The sequence below is a fragment of the Trichomycterus rosablanca genome, chromosome 6, assembly GCF_030014385.1.
Source record: "Trichomycterus rosablanca isolate fTriRos1 chromosome 6, fTriRos1.hap1, whole genome shotgun sequence".
Classification (NCBI taxonomy): Eukaryota; Metazoa; Chordata; class Actinopteri; order Siluriformes; family Trichomycteridae; genus Trichomycterus; species Trichomycterus rosablanca.
In genome coordinates, this window is record NC_085993.1 from 45,747,036 (window position 1) to 45,771,638 (window position 24,603).

Consider the following 24,603-nt stretch of genomic DNA (forward strand, 5'->3'; position numbering starts at 1 on the left):
GTTGAGTTTTTACCAAAAAGTTCCATTTTGGTTTCATCTGACCACATGATATTCTCCCAATCCTCTTCTGGATCATCCATATGCTCTCTGGCAAACTTCAGACGGGCCTGGACATGTACTGGCTGCCTGGCACTGTAGGATTTGAGTCCCTCTCGGCGTAGTGTGTTACTGATGGTAACCTTGTTACTTTGGTCCCAGCTCTCTGCAGGTCATTCATCAGGTCCCTCCGTGTAGTTCTGGGATTTTTGCTCACCGTTCTCATGATCATTTTGACCCCGCGGGATGAGATCTTGACCCCAAGGGAGATTATCAATGGTCTTGTATGTCTTCCATTTTCTTACAATTGTTCCCACAGTTGATTTATTCACACCAACCTGCTTGCCTATTGTAGATTCACTCTTCCCAGCCTGGTGCAGGTCTACAATTTTCTTCCTGGTGTCCTTCGACAGCTCTTTGGTCTTGGCCATGGTTGAGTTTGGAGTCTGACTGTTTGAGGCTGTGGACAGGTGTCTTTTATACAGATAACGAGGTCTGACAGGTGCCATTAATACAGGAACCAGTGGAGGACAGAAGAGCTTCTTAAAGAAGAAGTTACAGGTCTGTGAGAGCCAGAAATCTTGCTTGTTTGTTATTGACCAAATACTTATTTTCCACCATAATTTACGAATAAATTTTTTAAAAATCCTACAATGTGATTTCCTGGATTTTTTTTCTCTTTTTGTCTCTCATAGTTGAAGTGTACCTATGATGAAAATTACAGACCTCTCTCATCTTTCTAAGTAGGAGAACTTGCACAACCAGTGGCTGACTAAATACTTTTTGACCCCACTGTATATAGTAAGTGGAGCTGATAAAATGGACAGTGAGTGTAGAAACAAGGAGGGGGTTTTAATGTTATGGTTGATCAGTGTACACTAATAATTGCTATTTAAAGAAATTATATGAAGTAGGTTTTTTTGTTTTTGTTTTCTAAGATTTAACAGCATGTTTTACACTGGTTAGATTCATAATTTATCAGTTCGGGTTTACAGCCAGTTTTATGTCTCCAGTTCTATGAGCTCCACCTCATTTATTTGAGTTTGTGTAGGAAACCCACAAAGGCATGGGGAGAACATACAAACTCCAAACAGAAATGATCCAGATTGCTCTACCTGGAAGTCGACCCAGAACCCACTGATTCACTGTGCTGCCCCAATTAATGAGGTAGGGTGGCACATAGGCACTACAACCCAGAGATCATTGCGTTTGGTCATCGTCTGTAAAGATTTTGCATGTTGTCTTGTTTTTATTATTTATTTATTAGGATTTTAATGTCATGTTTTACGCTTTGGTTACATTCCTGACAGAAACAGTAATTACTGGTTACACAAGATTCATCAGTTCACAAGTTGTCAATGTCAAACACAGTCATGGACAATTTTTTATCTCCAGTTCACATCACTTGCATGTCTTTGGACTGTGGGAGGAAACCAGAGCTCCTGGAGGAAACCCACACAGACATGGGGAGAACATGCAAACTCTACACAGAAAGGACTGGGACCGCCCCGCCTTTGGGATCGAACCTTCTTGCTGTGAGGCGACAGTGCTACCCACTGAGTCACCGTGCCGCCCGCATGTTCTCGTGTCTGTGTAGTTTTCCTCCCACCTTCCTAAACTATACAACATACTGGCTCTAGATGAGAGTAAATGTTTGTATGTATGGTGCCCTGTGATGGATTAGTGCTGTGGACCTAGAGTGACTCTAAACAGGGCAAAGTGGATTGTAAAATTAAATGAATGGACATAAAATCCAAATCCAGAGCGAGCAGGTAACAAGGTCATGAAGGCTTTCACAGGACATCAGCACCCATTCGGACACAGTCTCAATGTTTAAGTCTAGACTGAGACCATATTTATTTTCTCAGGCTTTTGATTAGTATAGACAAAGGCGCAGAGCTTGGGGGTTCTTGGTCATAGAAACTTGTGGTGATCAGGGATGTTGGGTTGCTGTCGTTCTGCCTCTCTTGTCCAATCACTCAGGTTTGATGACAGTGGGGGAGGTGGGTGCTGATTTCCTGTGAAAGCCTTCATGACCTTGTTACCTGCTCGCTCTCTCTTTTAGTTATGCTGTAATAATTAGGGCTGCCGGAGTCTAAAACTCTGCAAAACTGATATTTTTCTCAACTCGCATTTTAAATTTTTAACTACATTTTCTGTTGTTTTACCCCGAGGTCCTTCCGATGGAAACCTGTTTACCTGCCCGAGGTTAAGGAATGAAGTCGAGACTGCCGTGCCAACAATGCTGCTCCTGCCGGATGTGACGGGAGGTGGCGTGTTTGCACCAAGAATGTCAAGAACTCACTACAGACTTTATTACAGACTGGACTGAATAATAACTTATTTATTATTGCTAGTTATAACTTTTAGTTCATTTTAATTCTGTGTGTGTATGATTTGTGTAAATACTATTTATTTAAAGTATCCTCCAGACCACCCAAGAAGGATGGGCCCTGCTGAGTCTGGTTCCTCTCAAGGTTTCTTCCTGTAATTTTCAGGGAGTTTTTCCTTGCCACTGTCGCCCTCGGCTTGCTCATCATGGGTTTTTGTATCTGTTGGTCCTGGATTTTGTAAAGTTGCTTTGAGACAATGTTTATTGTAAAAAGCGCTATATAAATAAAGTTGACTTGACTTGAAAATACTCGAATGAATGAGAAACCCAAACGATTATTATCTGGTTTACAGCTGCTCATCTGTTAGTAAGCTCTTGGTGTGGTGCAGGCTGGAACATGGGCCCTTACAGCATGGCGGTGCAAGAGGCGGAGTTTAGGACCCAGCGGTCCGCGTTGTACAATAGCACTGTTGTGCTGTGCTGGAGACCAGGCTGCAGCTTTGGGATATTGACAGCGGTGCTCTGAAAATAAGAACATATTATACAATTATTATAACACGTTTCAGTTGTAATTGTGAGGGGAATCGTCGCTGGACAAGAGCTGATTTGATCCAGTTGATTTCTGATGTGAGGTAAGGCTGCTTTACAGGAACAATACTGTTCGTGTCTGCACTGGGATCAGTGTGCCAGGGCTGCATGGCTGATCCAGGCCTGTACAGCCTACTGTCCGCTTTATTACTGTAACAACACACGCGGGTCCACTGTCGGAATGAGAACCGGTAGGGGTAATTAAAATAATAACACCTGTTATGTATGATTGAAAGTTAAAGGCGGTAAGCAGTGTTATACAGGGCGGCTTGTGTTTGGCGCCAAGGCCGCCTCGAATCCTGGGTTACAATTAGCCACTTAGCTCCAATGCTAAATAAGCGAAATATTTTAAATGGAGAACGTTTCCACATGCTAAAAGATTCAGGCCTCAAATTTCATGTTAGCGAACTATAATAAATTTGTTGTGTATATGTGACACTGAACAGCTGTTTATTTGTATTAAAGGAAAGTACCAAGACAAGTAACAAATCTTAACTTGGAGAAGATTCAAAGTTGACCTGGCAACCTTGTCAAATATGTTTGTTCTCTGCTGTTATACTTGATTGTGAATTAACATTTTCTGTGTTTATTGTGATTTGTAAACATTGCTAGAAACCCAACACAGGCTGCAGGATACTATTTAAACTAAAACTTTACCCAGTACTTTAATTATTTATAGTTTAGCCTCATAAATATGTATACTGACGTTTATACGGTCCAATGTAGGGTTGCCAAATGTGCTATAAATAAGTGAGGGATCCGCTAGAAAGCAAGAGGTTTGTAAAGAATTCCTCTGTGGTTTCGTAAGGAACGCGCACATGACCACGCCCCTTGATAGTGTGGGGGGCGTGGTCATCCTCCACACTGAATGCCAGTATTTTCCAGTAAAATATATTACTCACCAGTTAAAGGACACCAGTGACGTTTGATTATTATAACATTTTTTTTTGTTGAGTCACTTAAGTTTTAGGTTGAACTAGCTCTGGTCATACTATTTATGTTGTGGCTCGGTGGGTAGCACTGTCGCCTCACAGCAAGAAGGTCCTGGGTTCGATTCGCAGGTGGAGCGATCTGGGTCCTTTCTGTGTGGAGTTTGCATGTTCTCCCCGTGTCTGTGTGGGTTTCTTTCAGGAGCTCCGCTTTCCTCTCGCAGTCCAAAGACGTGCAAGTGAGGTGAATTGGAGATACAAAATTGTCCATGACTGTGTTTGACATTAAAGACTTATACTGATGAATCTTGTGTAACCAGTAACTACCTGTCCTGTCATGAATGTAACCAAAGCCAAGATTTTGTGTAAGTGGTAGCTCAGTGGTTAAGGTACTGGACTAGGTTGCTAGTTCAACCTCACCACCACCAAGTTGCCACTGATGGGTCCCTGAGCACGGCCCTTAACGCTGAATTGCTTAAACTCTCTATTTCCTCAGCTGCTCCTATTAGGGGTCACCGGCGGATCGTGATCCGCATTTTTGCTTTGGCGGAGTCTTTACATCGGGTGCCCTTCCTGACACAACCCTCCCTATCTATCCGGGCTTGAGACCTGCACCACAATGCACTGGTTTGTGCATCCTAGTGGCTAGGGACCTATAGGACAATTCAGTGTCTCCAATGAGCCTGGCTGCATGTTGTTGGACTGTGGGAGGAAACCCACACAGACACGGGGAGAACATGCAAACTCTGCACAGAAAGGACCCGGACCGCCCCACTTGGGGATCGAACCCAGGACCTTCTTGCTGTGAGGCGACAGTGTTACCCACTGAGCCACCGTGCCGCACGCTCAATTGCTCAGACTGTGTTCAGTCATAATTGTGAGTCGCTTTGGATAAAAACATTAAATGCAATATAATTTAATGTGATTCCCGCCAGCTGTAATTCAACAGGGATACACATCATGTCTAATCTGCCATACAATTCCATTGTAGACAAGTACTGTAATTACACACACACTTTTATATAATAAATTATCTATTAACTGCACTCCTGATAAATTCCAAGTTTGCATCTCTCAGTAGTTTCTCTAGTATATAGTAAAGTTAGCACTGTCGCCACACAGCAAGAAGGTCCTGGGTTCGATCCCCAGGTGGGGCGGTCCGGGTCCTTTCTGTGTGGAGTTTGCATGTTCTCCCACTTGGGTTTCCTCCGGGAGCTCCGGTTTCCTCCCACTGTTCAAAGACGTGCAAGTGAGGTGAATTGGAGACACTAAATTGTCCATGATTGTGAATGTAACCAAAAGTGTAAAACATGACGTTGAAATCCTAATAAACAAACAAACGAAAACTACTACAGCTGTACATTTAAGTGGTGTATCAAAGAAAACACACAGTTGACCAAGGTGTGCAGTTTTTAGTGAACAGTACAATGAAATTCTTCTTCTGCATGTCCCAGCTTGTTTTGAAGTTGGAGTCAGAACACAAAGTCAGCCTGTGCACGGCGGCGAGGAAGCGAGAGGGTTAATGGCCTTGCTCTCCTGCCCAACAGTGGCTGCTGAGTAGAGCCAGAATTCAAACCCACAACCTTTCATTTGGAAGCCCTGAGCTCTACCCACGGAGCTACCGCTTTCCAGTGGTCTGTACTGCTATATATTTTCTCATTTAACCATCAGCTTATGATTTTCTCCTAAACCATTTAAAATGTAATACGTTATATAACTATAATGTCAGCTACACTTATGTTAGATTTTGATTGGAGAATGTTTTAGACTACTAAGATACTTCAAGTGGCCTTTATTACAGTTAGCACCATGAGATTACAGCTAAATCAAAAACCTTTATCCATATTACTTTTTCAATTATCAAGCAGTAGCCTAGTGGTTAGGGTACTGGACTAGTAATCAGAAGGTCACTGGTTCAAGCCCCACCACTGCCAGGTTGCTGCTGTTGGGCCCTCGAGCAAGGCTCTTAACCCTCAATTGCTCAGACTGTATACTGTAATTGTACTGTAAGTCGCTTTGGATAAAGGCGTCTGCTAAATGCTAAAAATGTAAATGTAGCAGGTGCTATTTTATTCCAAGTGGCTTACAACAGAGACTTAATTTAATGTAAGCATCTGAGAGTTAAGAACCATCTACGTTAGATATTGGTTTATGGTGCAAACCTTAATGCAAGCTTTTTATCAACGGTTTAGTTAGTGCTGGTGTGTAACGTAGAGTACACATGGAGAATAAGCTGGTGGCTTTTAGCAGTGTGTAATCTAGCGTGCTGGGTGCATGAGATGGTCTGGTCTGCCAGGGTAGGGTATTGTGTTGGACAGTGGGGGTTGGAGGGTACTTGAATCCTGTGCACCATAAAGCTGGATCACTGCAGAGCTTAGCTTCCTTGAAATGTGTAAGAGCAGTGCACCCCAACCCCCACGTACAAGAGACAGAATGTTGTTGTCTCTGAAGCACTTTATTTTAAAGGTGCAGGTCGTTAGAATTACACACAGTTGACATGGAAATGAATAAGCTCCCTTTTCAGACGTAGTTGATAGTGTTTTGTGTGATGTTAGGATTTGAGCGTCCTTAATTAATCTTACACTGTTGCACATTTTTAGAGATGATTACTGTGATTATTATGGGTTACGCCTAATTGTTGCAGGATCAATAAAAAGAGCAGATCTGCTGATTCAGATTATATTTCTTTAATCACGATAATATGCAAGAGACGCACGCGAACACACATTCGGACACAGTCGGCTCAAATGCTATTTTAACACATTTTACATATTATAAATGATTTAAATGTAAAAGCATATATCTTTAGCTTTTACTTGTTTCTGATTAAAAACCCAGTCTATTAAAAAAAACTATTTTGACTGACTGTAAAACCAGTCTTGTTCAGTAGAAGGAACAGGCTACAGTAGTTATTATTAACAGCACATGATCAGCCATAACATTAAAACCACCTCCTTGTTTCTACACTCACTGTCCATTTTATCAGCTCCACTTACCATATAGAAGCACTTTGTAGTTCTACAATTACTGACTGTAGTCCATCTGTTTCTCTGCATGCTTTGTTAGCCCCCTGTTCTTCAATGGTCAGGACCACCACAGAGCAGGTATTACAGTATTTAGGTGGTGGATCATTCTCAGCACTGCAGTGACACTGACATGGTGGTGGTGTGTTAGTGTGTGTTGTGCTGGTATGAGTGGATCAGACACAACAGTGCTGATGGAGTTTTTAAACACCTCACTGTCACTGCTGGACTGAGAATAGTCCACCAACCAAAAATATATCCAGCCAACAGCGCCCCGTGGGCAGCATCCTGTGACCACGGATGAAGGTCTAGAAGATGACCAACTCAAACAGCAGCAACAGCAAAAGCAATCGTCTCTAACTTTACATCTACAAGGTGGACCAACTAGATAGGAGTGTCTAATAGAGTGGACAGTGAGTGGACACGGTATTTAAAAACTTTAGCAGCGCTGCTGTGTCTGATCCACTCATACCAGCACAACACACACTAACACCACCACCACCATGTCAGTGTCAGATCTGTAATTTATGCGCTCTTCTCTTCTGAGTTTTGTACATTCAGCATTAAAATCAATAAGTGACATTAATTAAAAAAACAAAACAACAACATCTAGCAAAAATATATTTGACTTGTCATGTCAAGAAGTCCTAGTTCAGCATCCAAGTCTGTAGCTGAGCTTCCATTACAGCTAAATATGCTAATCAAGACACATCCGGTGTCCTAAACTACAATCTATGACATTGTTTAATATTAAATGGTCAACAGATTCCTGTCTTCATATTGGTGCATGGACCAGGAGCAATAGCCAAATCAAGTCTGCTAAGAAAAAATAGGTTTTACGCTTATCAACGTGTGCAATGATTATTATTTCTTAATTATCGCTACAGGCTCTCCTGATAGCGGATGCTCCTGACAGCAGGCATGCACATTTTGGCGTAACGCCACCGTTGGGTGCTGCCATGCTGGCTAAAGGGGTGTTTTGCTCAGCTAAAAATCCTTAAAGCACTAGATCTTTCTCTTGTTTTGCTAAGGTGTGTGTGTGTGTCTGTGTGTGTGTCTGTGTGTGTGTCTGTGTGTGTGTCTGTGTGTGTGTCTCTGTGTGTGTCTGTGTGTGTGTCTGTGTGTGTGTGTGTGTGTGTGTGTGTGTGTGTCTGTGTGTGTGTCTGTGTGTGTGTCTGTGTGTGTGTGTGTGTGTCTGTGTGTGTGTGTGTCTGTGTGTGTGTGTGTGTGTGTGTGTTCTCTCAAGCTCCACTTCTATGGTGGAAATTAATTTAAACAAGCTTTTTAACAGGCAGTGTTAATTGAACAATCTAAGGTTAGGTTAGGTGTGTGTCTGTGTGTGTGTGTGTGTCTGTGTGTGTGTCTGTGTGTGTGTGTGTCTGTGTGTGTGTGTCTGTCTGTGTCTGTGTGTGTCTGTGTGTGTGTGTGTGTGTGTGTGTGTGTGTGTGTGTGTGTGTGTGTGTGTTCTCTCAAGCTCCACTTCTATGGTGGAAATTAATTTAAACAAGCTTTTTAACAGACAGTGTTAATTGAACAGTGACTTCTTTGTTTGTATTTAAGTTAATTATTAACATTTTTAAACAGCTTTTGCTTGAGTAGTCAAGTGTTGCTGTGTTCTTGCACCTTGTAGTTTTACAGCCAGTATTTATAAAATCACAACAGTAAAAGACTAGCAGATTGTAAAGCCAGCACAACGGTCATTATTATTTTATACAGTAATAAATCTGGTTTGTTTAGTCTGCAGTACACTAACCATATATGCATAAATCCGTAAAAATTAAAGCCTTGAGAATCTGGTGGATTTTTGGCTTCGAGGTGGGTGGAAATAAGGACTTTAGATTTGCGTTGTATAAAAATTCGATTATTCAATCATGCCTCACTACGGTGGAGCTTGAAGTACACGCAGTAACTAATGTAACATTGCTTGTGACCTTTTATGACCACCAACAAGCATGTTGTCACTGGGAAGATAAGTTGGCCGAAAGTCATCAAATAGGACAAGTGAGTGTTGTGCTAAAAACAGATTCAGCATAATTTCAATATCCTCAGCATGTCTGTGGTTGCTCATGCTTTACCCACATTTACACCAGTGTCATGCAGTACTCTGTTCTACTGCCCTGAAATGTGTTCCCCTCTCAGAATGCTGCCAGTCGAACAGGGAAGCTGTTGTACATTTAAAACATCTTGTTTATATCGTAAACAAGAAATGTGTACAATATATAGGTACAGAGCTAACAGTAAACAGACTCCGCGTCTTGTGTAACGTCTCCCACATCTTCCGAAGATATGTGTGTTATGTTGCTTTTAAACAAGCATTATAGGGCAAGTTTGCTTCATGCCGTAGTAAGGGTGGGTGATGACCAAATGTCTCAATCACAGTTAAATACATTAACTAACTACCATAAGCAGCACTGTCGCCTCACAGCTGGAAGGTCCTGTGTTCGATCCCCAGGAGGGGCGGTCTGGGTCCTTTCTGTGTGGAGTTTGCATGTTCTCCCTGTGTCCACGTGGGTTTCCTTCAGGTGCTCTGGTTTCCTCCCACAGTCCAAAGACATGCAAGTGAGGTGAATTGGAGATACAAAATTGTCCTTGACTGTGTTTGATATAACCTTGTGAACTGATGAACTTCGGGTAATGAGTAACTACCGTTCCTGTCATGAATGTAACCAACAGTGTAAAACGATGTTAAAATCCTAATACACAAAAAACTTTAAGCTTTGCGCACTGCACACATTTACAGCTTTGACACTTGTTTTCTTTTTCCGCTTGTCGTCACACTCAGAGTTCAGTTTGACTAAGCTTTGACGCAGTTTGTCGCTGACCTTTTGACACAATGTGGCAGAGAGGAACTGATTATCACTGTTTCTCAAAACACTGAACTGTTTAAATACATTTTCAATTAGAACCATGGCAGTGTAAGAAAAATCTGGCATGGTGGCTAGTGAGCTGTAAAACAGGGAGACCTGCCGTGGCTCAGTAGCTTTTCAATATGTTTTAAATCTTTTTGTGACTTGCAGTTGTGATCTTATACAATTCAAGCAGCTGAAGAATAAGGGCCCTGCCCATGGACCCCACAGTGCAGACTTTGCAGTGGTGGGGCTTGAATCAGCAACCTACTGATTACTAGTCAAGTACCTTAACCTCTTGAGCTACCACTACAAATATTAGATTGGTGTTAGCTGGTGTCCTGTGCATTAGATGTCACAGACTGACCCTGTTATATGAACCTAGCTACCAACAGTCTTTGTTTAGAAGTTACGTTCTGGATACTATTTCTGTTTTTATATTCTTGTATGTTACTGTTCTACGTTAGTGCAAGTAAACAGAAAACAGTTATTTAATTCACTATAGCCTAACAAAAACGTGTTTGTTTCAACCACCACTGGCCAGTATGGTGAAATATAAATAAAAATGTGTGTTAAAAATACACTCATCAGTTTAAGTTATTTTCAGTAACACCCACCACTTGGTCGTTACTAATAAGAGGTCAAAATTTTTCTTCATTTTTCTTTGACTTGTATTGTTAGGCCTTCTGTAATGGACAGACTCTATTTTCCAGGCATCTGTCATGTGGGAAGAAATGGCACAGAGTCAGATGAAGTGTGTGGTTAAGGGTTTGTTGTTAAAAACAGATGGTCGCCCCCACTAAGCACTGGAGTGGAGACTACAAATGTGCTTCTTGTTGTAACAAAATGTGGATTTAGCTCTCGCTTGAGCACAGTTATTATTGCATTGTTTCAGCTTTTAGTGTCTTCTTTTGAGAATTGGTCAGTGAAAAAAAACTGGCTGTTTTAAAATCTGTAATCAGTACTTCAAATATCCTTAACAATGCAGATTGGAATAAGTTAATATTTATTTAAGCAGTCTGTTCTTACTGCTCCTAAGATGCTTATCTCATTCTTAATGCCTGTCCTGCATTTCGTTTCAGGTAAATGACAGAAGCAGGCCGCAAGAAAACACTAGCATGCACTACGACTTGAAATTTATGGTAAGACAAAAAAAAAGTTCAAGTACATCATTTTTCCAGGAGTATGTGGACGCCTGACCATGAGCTTAACATCTTTTTCTAAAACTACTGATGTAAACTCCCCCTTTCCATTTGCACCTAGAACAGTCTGTTCCAGTAGGGATTCCCACTCATTTTGGAGAATGTTTGTAGGAATTTGTTCCCATTAATGTACTGATGTTAGATTGGAAGGCCGGACTCTCAGTCAGCATTCCAGTTCATCCTAAACGTGTTCAGTGAGGTTGAGTTCGGAGCTCTGTTCAGGCCACCGCAGCCTTGACTTTTAATCTGCTATTGGAAGTGCAAAATCTATTATATATAATTGACTATATACACTGCATTTGGGTGGCGCAGCTGTAAATTACTTTAGCCCACTACTGCTGGGATCCAGGGTTCAAATCCCCAGGTGTGCTATTGGTCGGTCAGGCGTTTAAAATCTGATCTACACACAGATGTGATTGGCTATGTTTGGGGTTGGATGGTCGAGACACCACGATGGTCTGGCTTCCTGTGGGGGGTGTTTCTGCATTGCACCCAGTGATGCCAGAGAAACTGACCCATCTCGACCCTCATCAGGATAGAGCGGTGGTCTAACATAAAAATTAATAAATGACTTTATTCTTCTGTTTGCAGTAGATATGGTTAAAGCACCTAAACACAACAATTGGGATGAGTTTGGATATATTTATGGTCATGTAGTGTATATGATGATATGATAATTGTTTCTGGACTGACTCTCTTTCCTTCTGTATTGTTCTGCTGTCAGGACATGTCAGGATGAAACGACTCAGAACTTCAAGTAGCAGTGACAGTTCAGACAATGAGCGTAAGTAAAGCCTTAATTACATCCTTAGACACATTATTATTGAACACTTAGGAATGTAATTTAACATTGTATCAGATACTATTTAGTAAATATTGACAAAAAGCTGAATGTTTCATTAAGAATCAGAATCTTTATCATCTGTGCTGCTCATTTGAAGCACTTGTGCTGTTCTGGGGTTGATTCCTTTCTGTATGGAGTTTGTATGTTCTCCCCATGTCTGCGTGAGTTTCCTTCCACAGTCCAAAGACCTGCAAGTGAGGTGAATTGGAGATACAAAATTGGCCGTGACTGTGTTTGACGTGACTTAAACTGATGAATCATATGTAACCTGTAATTACCGTTCCTGTCATGAATGTAACCATAAGTGTAAAACATGACATTAAAATCCTAATAAATAAAGTCATGACCTACTTTTTATGTTCAAGGTTTCTCAATCTCTTCATTTTTGCTTGCTGTTACTTTCCAGCTCAGCACATTAGATGTCAACATCTTATATATTTCCTACCTTTTTGCACATCTCATGCACAGGCACACTTGTATTTACTTGTGCTTACTGAGATATTTAGTAACTAGTTTCTTTTAGGGTTGAATTTTTTTGACTTTAGAACTTTATTATGCTGTTGGCTTATAAACCACTAAAATTAACACCAATTACGCTCATGCTGTGTGAGTGTGAATCTAGCTAACTTGAATAATTGCTTTCATTTGCTTTAATGTACTAGGCAGTAGTTTCTGTGCCACTTACTGAATCACATTTTTATAGTGCTGATGCTTCCAGCTGTAGTGCAGAGGTTTTATCCCAAATGACTTCAGGTGTTCTGCAGAACTTCTCTATATGCAAAAATATGATAAAGCTCTGTGATGCATAAATGGCAGTAGTAATACAGTTATATGCAGTTTGAGTTGCAGCCAAATGTATTTGGTTTATGCAATTTCAAGACGGTCATTCTGTTCAATATACGTACACTGAAATGTGTTCAGATCTGGCTACTGGTATCAAGTGACGATGAGCGGTCCACTGTGAAATTCTACTTCTTTGTATCTGGGAGAAATGCAAGCTAACATTTCATCATTTTTCATTTTACCACTGCTTTATCTTGGTCAGGGTTGTGGTGGCTCAGGTTTATTTATTTATTAGGATTTTTAACAAAATGTTTTACACACTTTGGTTAAATTTATGACAAAACAGGTAGTTATGGTTATGCAAGATTCATCAGTTCCAGTTTAATGTCAAACAAAGTCATGGAAGGGCGCCCAGGTGGCGCAGCGGGATATTCCACTAGCGCACCAATGCCGAGATTCTGAACTCCTCGTTTCGGAACTCGGCGTTGCCACTGGTTGGCTGGGTGCCATCTGGCAGGCACAATTGGCGGGGCCTGCAGCAGGTACTATGTGTGAAGTGGGATCTTTATACGCCGTGTAAGGACCCTGATTGGTGGAAGAGACGTCTGTGCAGAATGCAGGGACGAGAAGAGGAGGGCTGTGCACGTGTCGGAAGAGGAGCGTACAGCGACGTGCTCTCCTCGGATGCAGTCAAGTATCCCTCAGCAGCGGAAGACAAATTGAGTATGCTAAATTGGGAGGAAAATGGGGAGAGAATGCATAATAAAAAGTCTTTGAACTGTGGGAGGAAACCGAAGCACCCAGAGTAAACCCACAAAGACGCAAGAAAAACATGTGAACTCCACACAGGTAGGACCTGTACTGCTCCACCTGGGAATCGAACCCAGAACCTTCTTGCTTTGAGGGCTCAGGTTTACCCTGAATCCTTGTGCGCAGTGCAATCACACACCAGACAGGATGCTCGTGTCATTTTTGGCTGTGCTACAGTTCATAATGAGCCATGTGGTCATGGTTGTTTGATTTTTCTTTTATTATTTGTTAACTTGTGCAGGTCCCTCCACCTCTTTCTCTAAGAACAATTATGGAAGTAAAACCGGAACCCCTTCCTCGGCGCAGAAAAAGCCAGCTGAGGTAAGTGTGTGAGCGTTGTATGTGTAAAGCTTTTTGAAGTAATTGGTTTTATTTGTGTCTTTATTAAGTCATGTCACTCTTACCCAATAGGGTAGTTAAAGGTTCTTACAGTGTTTGTTATTTGGCACAACTTTAATCCTCTCGAATTGGTTGATTGGTATCTACAGGTGTTTAGAAAAGACCTGATCAGTGCTATGAAGCTGCCTGACTCGCATCACATCTCTACTGAAGAGTACTACCTGCTGGCTGACACATGGAGGCAAGAATGGGAGAAAGGGGTGCAGGTCCTAGCCAGCCCAGATACCATTCCCCATTCCTCTGTCAGGTTAGTCACTTTATCCATTGTTTTTTTGTTTGTTTGTTTTAGTATCAGTCCCCATTACTGTAATTACCTTAATGTTGCTTGGGTGGCGCAGTGGTTGAAAACACCCTAGCCCACCACTGCTGAGTTCTCGAGTTCAAATCTAACCTCTGGTATCAGCCAGGTGAGTCCCTACACAGACATGATTGGCTGTGTCTGAGGGAGGATGCGTCTTGCTGTTGCAGTTGTGACCTCTGCTGGCTGGTCGATGGTGCCTGCACAGAGACGGAGAATAATGGAGCTCAGTGTGCGACTCTCTGTACACAATACTGCTCTCCGTGTGAACCTACAACTAAGTAATCGGATAAAACTAGATTTCTTCTCTGCTCGTATTTGCACCTCTGCCAGACAGTAGGAGTCACTGTTGCAGCAGTAAGAAAGTAGCCTCTTGTCCAGCCTGTCCTCTTTGAGCGTCTACATTTACATTTTCGACATTTAGCAGACGCCTTTATCCAAAGCGACTTACATTAGTGTGACAGTGTGTACAGTACAGTCTGAGCAATTGAGGGTTAAGGGCCTTGCTCAAGGGCCCAACAGCAGCAACCCGGCAGTGGTGGGGCTTGAACCGGTGACCTTCTGATTACTAGTCCAGTACCTTAACCACTAGGCTACAACGTCCCTACAGCCACGGCGTCTAACAAGGCTGGTAGGACTGAAACTTAAATCTATGATGATGGGCTTGCTTATTAGACTGCTGCATCAGCCAAACGTCCAAAGCACATTTTAGGTTAACGGCTATTGGATGGATGGATGATGGATGGATGGGTACTTTTATTGAAACTATTAGAGCTTGATAAGGTATTTTTGTTTATAACATTTATATTGTCCAAATTTCACAATGAAGTGCTGCAGAAGTCCTGAACAAGCCCAAAGCTTAGACTTGCATTTAATATCCGCTTCCTTAGTTTAGATCTCCTCTCTGAAGGATAAAATAATTCATGATACAGTCTGTTAGAAAGAAAAGCAATGTGTTTCAGACATTAACGTGCTTGAGAAATGCAATAACTCATTCTTCTAACTTCAGTTTTACCCAAATTGATGGATTGAAAGAAGCCAATTGTGTCTTTTTGTGCAGAGTAATGGTGGAGAAGCCAAAGGAGATTCTTTTCTCCAGGCCGAGGAAGTACATCCAGTGCTGGAGTCAGGATTGTACAGAGACAGGTTATGTAAACATTAAAGAGCTGGCAGAAGCCATGTGCAGATACGACCTGGATGACATGGACCTGTACTGGCTTAAGCAGCTCAACCTAGAGCTGCTTCAGATGGGTAAGAACACTCAGCCTGCACTGTTTCCTAATATGTTTTGTGTATTAACTGCACTTGCTCTGCTTGCTCTGCTTGCACGGTTTGATTCAAGTTTTATTATGGTTTCAAGATTTTGGAAGTCAGTGCCAGTAGCGGTTCTATTCGACAGGGAAACAAAAGTGTTATCCCTTACATATGATCTATGTATACTGTAATACTACTATATTGTAAACTATACAGATTATTGAACAATAGTGTATAGTTAACTGAGCTTTAAGTAGTTAACAGAAGTATTAAACAAGATGCCGAGTAACCTTGTATGTTAACTTACATTTTTACTTACTCCTGCCTCTAAGGTGGGATAAATTCATTGGGCTACTGAGATGCATAAGGGAGGAAAAATTTGATAAACAAATATGTGTTTTATGCTGAAAAACTGATCCACATACTTTCTTTCATGTTTCATGGACCTTCAGCTGTGCTCTTAATTGGTTGGACATACAAAGAAAGTGAAGGTTGATGGGGTTTATTCTTATTGCGGCTCTAGAAGTGCGACCTCTTCTATCTGTCTAAGGCACCTGGCAAAGGGTTTATTGTGAATGTTAGTAGCTCTCAGTGAGAAAACACTGCTGGTTGGTAAAAAGAAGCCTCTGCTGGCTGCATACCTGTGGGTAGTAGCACATGCAGCTCTTTTTGACCAGCACAGGGTGGTGTAAGCGATCAAGGAATTGTAATCTGGAATTGGAAACGCCTAGATTGGGCAAAACGGATCCCCCTTTTTAGGAGCTGCCTTTGCTGAGTGCATTTAATTAATTCCATTTGTAACAGGATGTTAAGGTGGTGGTCAAGCAGGCTAATGCGCTAGCTAACCACCACTGAGATCCGATCCACAGGGTGAATTTCAGCTTTGAGAAAAAGTAAGCTGATTGAAGGTCTGAGTGTTGTTGCAAACCTAACTGTAACTGGTTCGTGTTTGTCAGGAGAAGGAACGCTGGATGAGTTAACTATGGAGCGAGTGATGGAGTCGCTTGAAAGAAGGTGCCATGACAGCATGAACCACGCTATCGAGACGGAAGAAGGGCTGGGCATTGAGTATGACGAGGACGTCATTTGTGACGTGTGTCGCTCGCCTGACAGTGAGGAGGGAAACGACATGGTTTTCTGTGACAAGTGCAATATATGTGTACACCAGGTGAGAGTTCAGCCACACATTTGTATGTGGAATGGGGGGTATATATTTTTTTGCTTCATATTACTGATTGATAGGCTGAAATCTGAACATTTGTCCAATTGGTGTTTATCACTTTTTATTTATATTTAAACCACATTTCTATAGAGAGACTGTTTATTAGTTTAACCCTTTGATGCACAAGCTAAGCAAACCCCTTCTAATGCACAACATGGGTCAAAAATGACCCATATTCATCCATTCAAGAATATTTTCATATGCACATTTGTCAGTTATTCATGTATTTGCTGTCTTAGCTAATAAAAGCTATCTATACTAGAATATGTAAACAGCTAGCAAGCAAATAGTATTGGACCAGTGGCGATTTCTGTAAGACTGCAAGAGAAGCTCAGCTTCCCCTAAAATGTAAAAAATTAAATGGTGAGATATGTACAGTTGTGTTAACATTTCATTGACTACAAATGCGTTAGAACACGTTCATCTCGAAGACGAGTTCGTTCAGAATCAGCTACTTATCACAAATCGACTCGATTTTGTTAACTTAACTCATTCCCGGCGCGTCAATGCATTTACCCGCAGACGCTGAGCGTCTCTTTGCTTCTATGGGGCTACAGTACCATCGCGGATTTTGCGAGTGAAGTCGGAAGACAAACTGCAACCCATTTCAGGCCATTTTCTTGAAAACTAACAAAGGGGAGAATTTATACATTTATATATAAATAAATTGACAAATTTTATGATGTAAGCCGACAATGAGCTTCCCCTCTTTGAAAGACCAGCAGCCGCCACTGTATTGGACATATTCCAGATTCAAGAGCCTAATCTTTGGTTGTCTTTCAAAAGATCAGTAAATGTGTTTTTGACTACAAACACTTACAAATGTCAGTAGTTTCTGTCAAATTCCATAGTAAATACATAAGGGTCATTTTTGACCCATGTTGTGCGTTAGAAGGGTAGTGATACATTTACATTTTCAGCATTTAGCAGACGCTTTTATCCAAAGCGACTTACACAATGAGCGGAACACGATGAGCAATTGAGGGTTAAGGGACTTGCTCAGGGACCCAACAGTGGCAACTTGGTGGTGGCAGGGCTTGAACCGGCAACCTTCTGTTTACTAGTCCAGTACCTTAACCACTGAGCTATTACTGGCCCTGTTGATACAAAAATTATTTTTATTAAAAAAGTAAAAAATATACAACTGAAATAAGGATTTGTGATGATCAAAAACAAGTTAATTGAGGAATTCATGGAAGCTTGAATGACGAAATTAATTTATTGCAAAGATGTAGAAAATAAAAACTCAGTTGGGTCACTTTTGACCCAGGTTGTGCAGCAAAGGGTTAATAAGATAGGCAATTAACTGTCTTACTGTGGAGACAAGCCCCTTATCATTTGCTGCCTTTAAATCTTTTATTTATTTGCATATTTTAAACAAACCCTGTGCTGGATTGGCACCCCATCTAGGGTATTTCTGCCTTTCAATGAGTGTTTCTCACTAGAACAGAACCTGCTGTGACCCTGACAAAGCGGTTGATAGAAATGAAACAAGTCAATGATTAAAGAAATTGCGTGTATTTGATTGAATGATTCTAGACACCAGAATCTTTTTCAGTGTTAAACCCAAATATAGGTTGAACTGTCTTTTTCATTAATAGTGAATACACCATCTTTTCACTTGTCACCGCTCACAGATTTTCGCCATTCAAGACACTCTTGTCAGGGTTTGTCCCTGACTATATACCAGATTATAACACAATCTGTATGGCATTCATGCACTAATACTGTTGATTATATCCTACATGTCTCATTATTAAACCTGTTGCATGTCTCCAGGCTTGCTATGGCATCGTGAAGGTTCCAGATGGAAACTGGCTTTGCAGAACATGTGTGCTTGGCATCAACCCCCAGTGCGTTCTGTGTCCAAAAAGAGGAGGCGCAATGAAGGCTACACGAGCGGGCACGAAGTGGGCACACGTAAGCTGTGCCCTCTGGATACCTGAGGTACCAACTGATACCAACACGTTTACAGCTACATGAATTCAGTTCATATCAAAAGAACCCAGTTTAGTATTGCTTAGTATCGTAAGGGTTTAGATATAACTGCTAAAATAGGTTTGTTTATGTGCCTGTAGGTGAGCATCGCATGCCCAGAGAGGATGGAGCCCATCACCAAACTGTCACACATTCCACCCAGCCGCTGGTCTCTTATCTGTAGCCTCTGCAAGCTCAAAACTGGGGCCTGCATACAGGTAAGAAAAAAACATGAATTATGAATAAAGTTTAACCTCTGTTGAAACAATCTAGATTTTTTAATGTATACGTACATATAGTACGCCGGTGGCGCCGAGCTCATGCTAGCACACCACTGCAAAATGTTCAAATCTCAGCAGAGCCACCAACCTGGCCGGACGTCCACACAAACACAATTATTTATATTTATTAATCGGGTGGCACAGCGGTCTGTTATACTAGCTTACCACCTCTAAGTTCCAGGTTCAGATCTCAGCTGTGTTATCTGCCAGCTGGATGTCTTCACAGACATGACTGGCTATGTCTGAAGGTGGTGGGTGGTCGAAGCCCTAAGATGAATTGATACCTGCAGGGTATTCCTGCCTCGCACCCAGTTTTCTGGAGAAACCGGACCTGCCGTGACCTTGACCAAAAAATTAGAAAAATTATGATACGGCCTCTGGCAAGGTGGTAAGAAGCAGTCAAAGATTGGACATGTGTCTGAGGGGGGTGTCTGGTGTTCTGGCTTTCCTTGATCAGATTGCAGTTTTTGGGTGCTTCTCTATATCATTAACTTTAGGTGTTTAACTTGTTAGCCATACCCATTTTATGTAAAAGTAGGTTCTATAAAATAAATTATGTACCATCAATTTAACGACAGTTTAGAAAAAGACCCTTTCTTGTTCTAGCCTGACTGTGCCCTTGCGCACAAAGTCTTAAATCTGGAGGAACTCCAGTTGACTGGTATCAATGTCTGGCCTCACAAAAGCCAGACATTAATACCCTTTTCAGGAGAATGGAGGCTGTTAAAGCTGTAGGGGGTGGATGACTCAATAAAAACATGGTTTTTAAATGGTTTGTCCAACATTCTGATAATCATATGTTAACACAAACTCAGACACATGCAGCTTCCTTATTTGGCTGAAAGTATGTGATGTCCAGCCTCTAATGATCTCCCTTGCTTTTGCTCTTCAGTGTTCAGTGAAGAACTGCACGGTTCCTTTTCACGTCACCTGTGCCTTCGAGCACAGCCTGGAGATGAAGACTGTCCTGGATGAGGGCGATGAAGTAAAATTTAAATCCTACTGTCTGAAGCACAGCAAGACCAAAACTGGTGAGTCTGGCCTAAGCCCTGCCAGACACAAACCACCCACAGAGACTGAGAAGGTAGGCCTGAGAGCACAGAAGCTCCAGGAGCTGGAGGAGGAGTTTTACAAGTTGGTGCAGCCTGAAGAGTTAGCTCAAGAGCTCGGGCTGTCCCTACAACTCCTAGACTTTATTTACCAGTACTGGAAACTCAAGAGGAAAAGCAGCTTTAACAAAGCCCTGTTACCGCCCAAAGAGGACGAGGAAAACATGCTTCTACAGCCGCAGGAGGACAGCATCCACACACGCATGCGCATGTTCATGCACCTGCGCCAGGACCTGGAAAGGGTGAGTGCTACACTTTTATAAAGAGATGCAGCTACTTGATTTAATTGAACTGGTTTCGAGTAGTATGTTCATTTTCCTTGTGTTGGATGGGATTTTGTTAGGTGAGGAACTTGTGCTACATGGTGAGTCGGAGAGAAAAGCTGAAACTGTCTCAGAGTAAAGCTCAGGAGCAGATCTTCAACCTTCATGTCAAACTGATAAACCAAGAACTGGCAGCAGGTAATACACGTACAAAGTCATGTAACAGTTTATCTAGTGTATACGTTTACAGTGTTGTATTCAAACAACTACAGTGTCGCATAGAACGTTTTATAGACAAATGTAATAATAATAATTGATTGGTTGGCATAGCGCAGACGTCCCCAACCACCGGGTTGCGGACCAGTACCAGTCCGTGGGCTATTTATTACCGGGCCGCACAGAAAGAATAAATAATTAGAGACGCTAGAAAAGTACTTTTTACTGCTTCTATTTGGGGTGTTATTGTCTTATTGTCACCCCTAGGTGGGAGCAGCGTCTCGTTGCAGCGAAAAAGCTCATTTTATATAGTTTGTGAGCAGTATTATTAAATACTCCCTTCCCCACCGGTCCGTGAAATTATATCTTATATGAAACAAGTCCGTGGTTCAAAAAAGGTTGGGAAACGCTGGCATAGCGGTCTGTTAAACTAGCTCACCATCGCTAAGGTCTGGCTTTAATTCTCAGCTGTGCTATGAGCCAGCTGGTTGTCTATACGAACGCGACTGGCTGTGTCTGATGGTGGTGGGTATTTCTGCCTCACGCCCAGTGTTTCCTGAAGAAACCAGACCTGCCATGACCTTAACCAGTATAAAGTTGCTATTTACACTTAAATGTACTACATAATTGTACATACACCTTTGCATTTAATCACAGTTATTCACTTATTATGACACGTCATCCTTGTCCACATTCCCTCTCTTAGGCCAGTTAGGATCACTGCTATATTTTAAGAATGTGAAATGTCAGAATAACACTAGAGACAGATTTATTTTATTTGTATTTCTTTCTTCACATTCCTAGTGGCTAATAATTACATACACATGGTTAGGATTCTTACAATAGGAAGCTTCTTACAATAAGTAATTTTGTCCCATTCCGCCTGACAGAACTGGTGTAACTGAGTCAGGTTTGTAGGTCTTTTCTTTCTTTCTTTTTTTTTTTTTTCCCTTTTTCTTTTTTTTGCGCGTCCAATTTCATCCCATCTATCATCCTCTCATTAGTGCGGATTCCTGCTCCTGATTGGGGCTGACGAGGCCGTTCCACGCCTCCTCCGAAACGTGCACAGCCAATCGACCGTCTTATCACCCACACTTGACGAGTGTAGCGTGGCAGAGTACTGTGCACGGAGGATCACACACCCCGCCACACCCCCTCCCGTCTCCATACAGGCGCCACCAACCAGCCAGCAGAGGGCGCAACCGCCCCGTTCCTGAGAGAGCATCCCCTACGGTCTCAAGTCCCGCCCCCCACCCGGACAACAGGCCAATCGTTGTCCATAGCCGCCCAGCCTCGACCGTGAAGGCAGAGCTGGATTCGAAACGACGCTCCTTCGAAATCCAGCCCTGGTTGCAGCGCGTGTCTTTTTACCGCTGCGCCACCTGAGCGGCCATTGTAGGTCTTTTCACTCGCACACACTTTTTCAGTTCTGCCCATAGCTTTTCTAAAGCACTGTGGTCAGAGATTTGTGATGGCCACTGTTTTACCTTCATTTTGTCTTTGAGCCAATAACCTTGTATGCTTGGGGTCATTGTCCATTTGTGCCCACCTTTAACTTGCTGGCTGATGTCTTGAGATGTTGCTTTAATATCTTCACATAATTGTTCAAGTAGGCTGGGGTGTGGATGATGCCTTTTTATGTGCAGATAAGTAATTTTGTGGACCAGTGGATGCACGCTCATTATAGTATGAGCCGATTTGAATTTTAACATTTAACCTAATGCTAAACTTCACATATCTCGAACATACAGTTTTGAAGTAGAATTGTCTACATTTTAAAAAATAAATTAATTTTTAAATTAATTTTTATCTGCAGAACTGCCAGTGTCCTCAAATTTGGAGAACTTGCAATTCCGGACTCCTCCCAGGATAACCCTTAAACTCAAAATGCCCAAGGTTTCTCATGGCAGCAGCAAAGCCAGCAGCAAAACCGGGAATGGCCCGCTGGGCCCGGATAACAGCAGTAATGTGTATGACATAAGCAAAGTGGGCATTGGGCAAGGAAAGCCTCTGCTCCAGCACAGCCTTCCACGTGGTGAGGAGCGGCCCAATGGCATCATTCCCATCTCCAAACCAACAGGCAAGCCTTTGGCGCTACAGGCTGCACTTCATGGTCACACATCTAATGGGAAAGCCAAGCCTGAGCAGGAAAGGTCCCATCAGGTGAAGTCCAGCAAGCCTGAGCAGGAAATGTCCCATCAGGTGAAGTTTAGCAAGGCTGAGCAAGACAGATCCCCTTTGCTTAAATCCATCAAGCCTGAGCAGGACAGATCATTACTGCTGAAGTCCAGCAAGCTAGAGCAGGACAAAACCCACCTGCTAAAGTCCAACAAACTAGAACAGGACAGATCTCATCTGCTGAAGTCCAGCAAGCTAGAGCAGGACAGATCTCACCTTCTAAAGCCCAATGGCATCATGGAAAAGCCTGTGGTGCAAAGGAACACTTCTTATCTGTCGTCTCCTGAACATGGAATACGCATTGAGAACTCTGGGAAAGGGCAGCCGGGGAGCTTCCATAAATCCACAATGGAGCACTTTGGCAGGACTTTCAAAGAGGCCACCGTCAGCTTGGTACGGACCAGTGCTGACCACTGGAACACGGACAAGACTGCTCACAAAACTGTAAGCAAAGAAAGGCTGAACTGCACCAAAGCAGTAAGCGGAGAGCGGACACCAAAGATTGCCAAACAATACCAGGAGACCGACGGCTACTGTCCTGACCTGGAGCTCAGTGATTCTGAACCTGAGGCCAGAGGCAAGCGACAAAGGGTGGGAAGAGGGACAAGCGAGAGGAGCCCAGCTGGTGGGTTTGGGCGTGGGGGAACTCGTGTCAGTGTATCTTTAGGTTCCAGGACTGCAGTACAAAGGTGACGAGTCTGAAACTCCCACCAATACCCTCTGCTACAGGTCATCTGTAGCAATCTCTGGTGCTGCCACACTCAGAGGATACTCTGTAGGACAGTCTGCGATTGCACAGGTCGCTACAACAAGCCAGCACAGAATAAGAGCCCAACACTGCTGAGTGCAGGGAGCAGGCTTTCCATTGTATTGGGACTACAGGTGTTCAGACGCAACGACACAACGTCTAAGAGATTAGACAAGCCTTTTAGCAGTGTTTTGTATATACTGGTTGAGAAAGAGAACCTCAGCTTTTAGGTTGTATATAGTAGCTTGTATCAAGGGTTGTAAAATTTATTTGTTGGCTTCTACATGTTGGCATTCTCAAATATGATGGTTATGCAAAAAAATAAAGGCATAAGACTTCCGATGTTTGAGTCTGACAGTATGGGCTAAAGTCGTCATGCAGGTCTTGTTTTTTTAAGGATGATTAGTGTCTCTTTGTTAATGTTGCTGTCGGCATGCTCGGTTCATGTCACTTTATTCTTGTTTTTGAAAGAAAAAGTGGTATGTAAGAAGTCGGATATGGTCTTCCATCAGTGTTTTTAAAGTAATAAAATATTCTATTTTTAATATGCCATATATTTTTACTTCACAATCTTTGTATCACTTTGCCAATCGTTTTAGAGAAAAACTAAAGACTGATCTGAAATGGAAGGATGAACAAAGCTGAATGAAGAATGTTATTGAGTGTTACACCATTTTGAAAAGATTAAATGGATGTCCAATATGTGTCCACTAGGGTGCAGTGTGGGAAATGGGTTTATAATTGTTGGTTAAACAATACCGTGGCATTAAACAAACTTCTTCAGATTAAAGAAACGTCAATCACATTAAAGTTAGACATTTAAAATACCCCAAACTAAATGCTGCATACAGCTTTGCTAATAACAAACTTGCATTAAAAGCTTTATTTTGTGGTTTTACATTAATTATCTATTTTGGTGAAAATTACATTAACAATCTTCCAGTTCAGCCCTCGGTGGCATAGTGATCTGTCACTCTGACCTACCACTGCAAAGATCCAGACTCAATTATCGGCTGGTCAGGCGTCTACACAAACACGATTGACTCTGTCTGAAGGCGGGTGGCGATTGAAGCCCTGAGATGGTTTTACGGCCTGTCCTGGGTATTCCACCCTTGCGCCCAGTGTTTTCCAATGGAGACTGACCTGTCGCAACCCAGACCAGCATTAAGTGGTTAAAAATGAAACAGCAAAATAAATAAAAAATTAAAGCAGTTACTTTTATCATCTGTGGATTGTGAGTTTCAATCCAGATGAATCCCAGCCAT

The 24,603-nt window shown here is 42.2% G+C and overlaps 1 protein-coding gene and 1 long non-coding RNA gene across 2 annotated transcripts; both read left to right on the top strand.

Annotated features, from left to right (window-relative positions):
• Nucleotides 1-1,093: 1,093 nt before the first annotated feature.
• LOC134316640 (uncharacterized) lies at nt 1,094-2,675 on the top strand. The gene is made up of 2 exons (XR_010013113.1): nt 1,094-1,203; nt 2,211-2,675. It is a non-coding gene; the product is annotated as an uncharacterized LOC134316640 (long non-coding RNA).
• A 292-nt stretch (nt 2,676-2,967) lies between these two features.
• On the top strand, nt 2,968-23,677 carry jade3 (jade family PHD finger 3). The gene is made up of 12 exons (XM_062997978.1): nt 2,968-3,000; nt 10,837-10,896; nt 11,681-11,740; nt 13,635-13,714; nt 13,882-14,039; nt 15,151-15,341; nt 16,301-16,512; nt 18,346-18,513; nt 18,645-18,761; nt 19,717-20,175; nt 20,277-20,394; nt 22,229-23,677. Exons 3-12 carry the CDS (start codon nt 11,692-11,694, stop codon nt 23,281-23,283), a joined length of 2,607 nt encoding a protein of 868 aa, XP_062854048.1. The 5' UTR covers nt 2,968-3,000; nt 10,837-10,896; nt 11,681-11,691; the 3' UTR covers nt 23,284-23,677.
• The last annotated feature ends 926 nt before the right edge of the window (nt 23,678-24,603 follow it).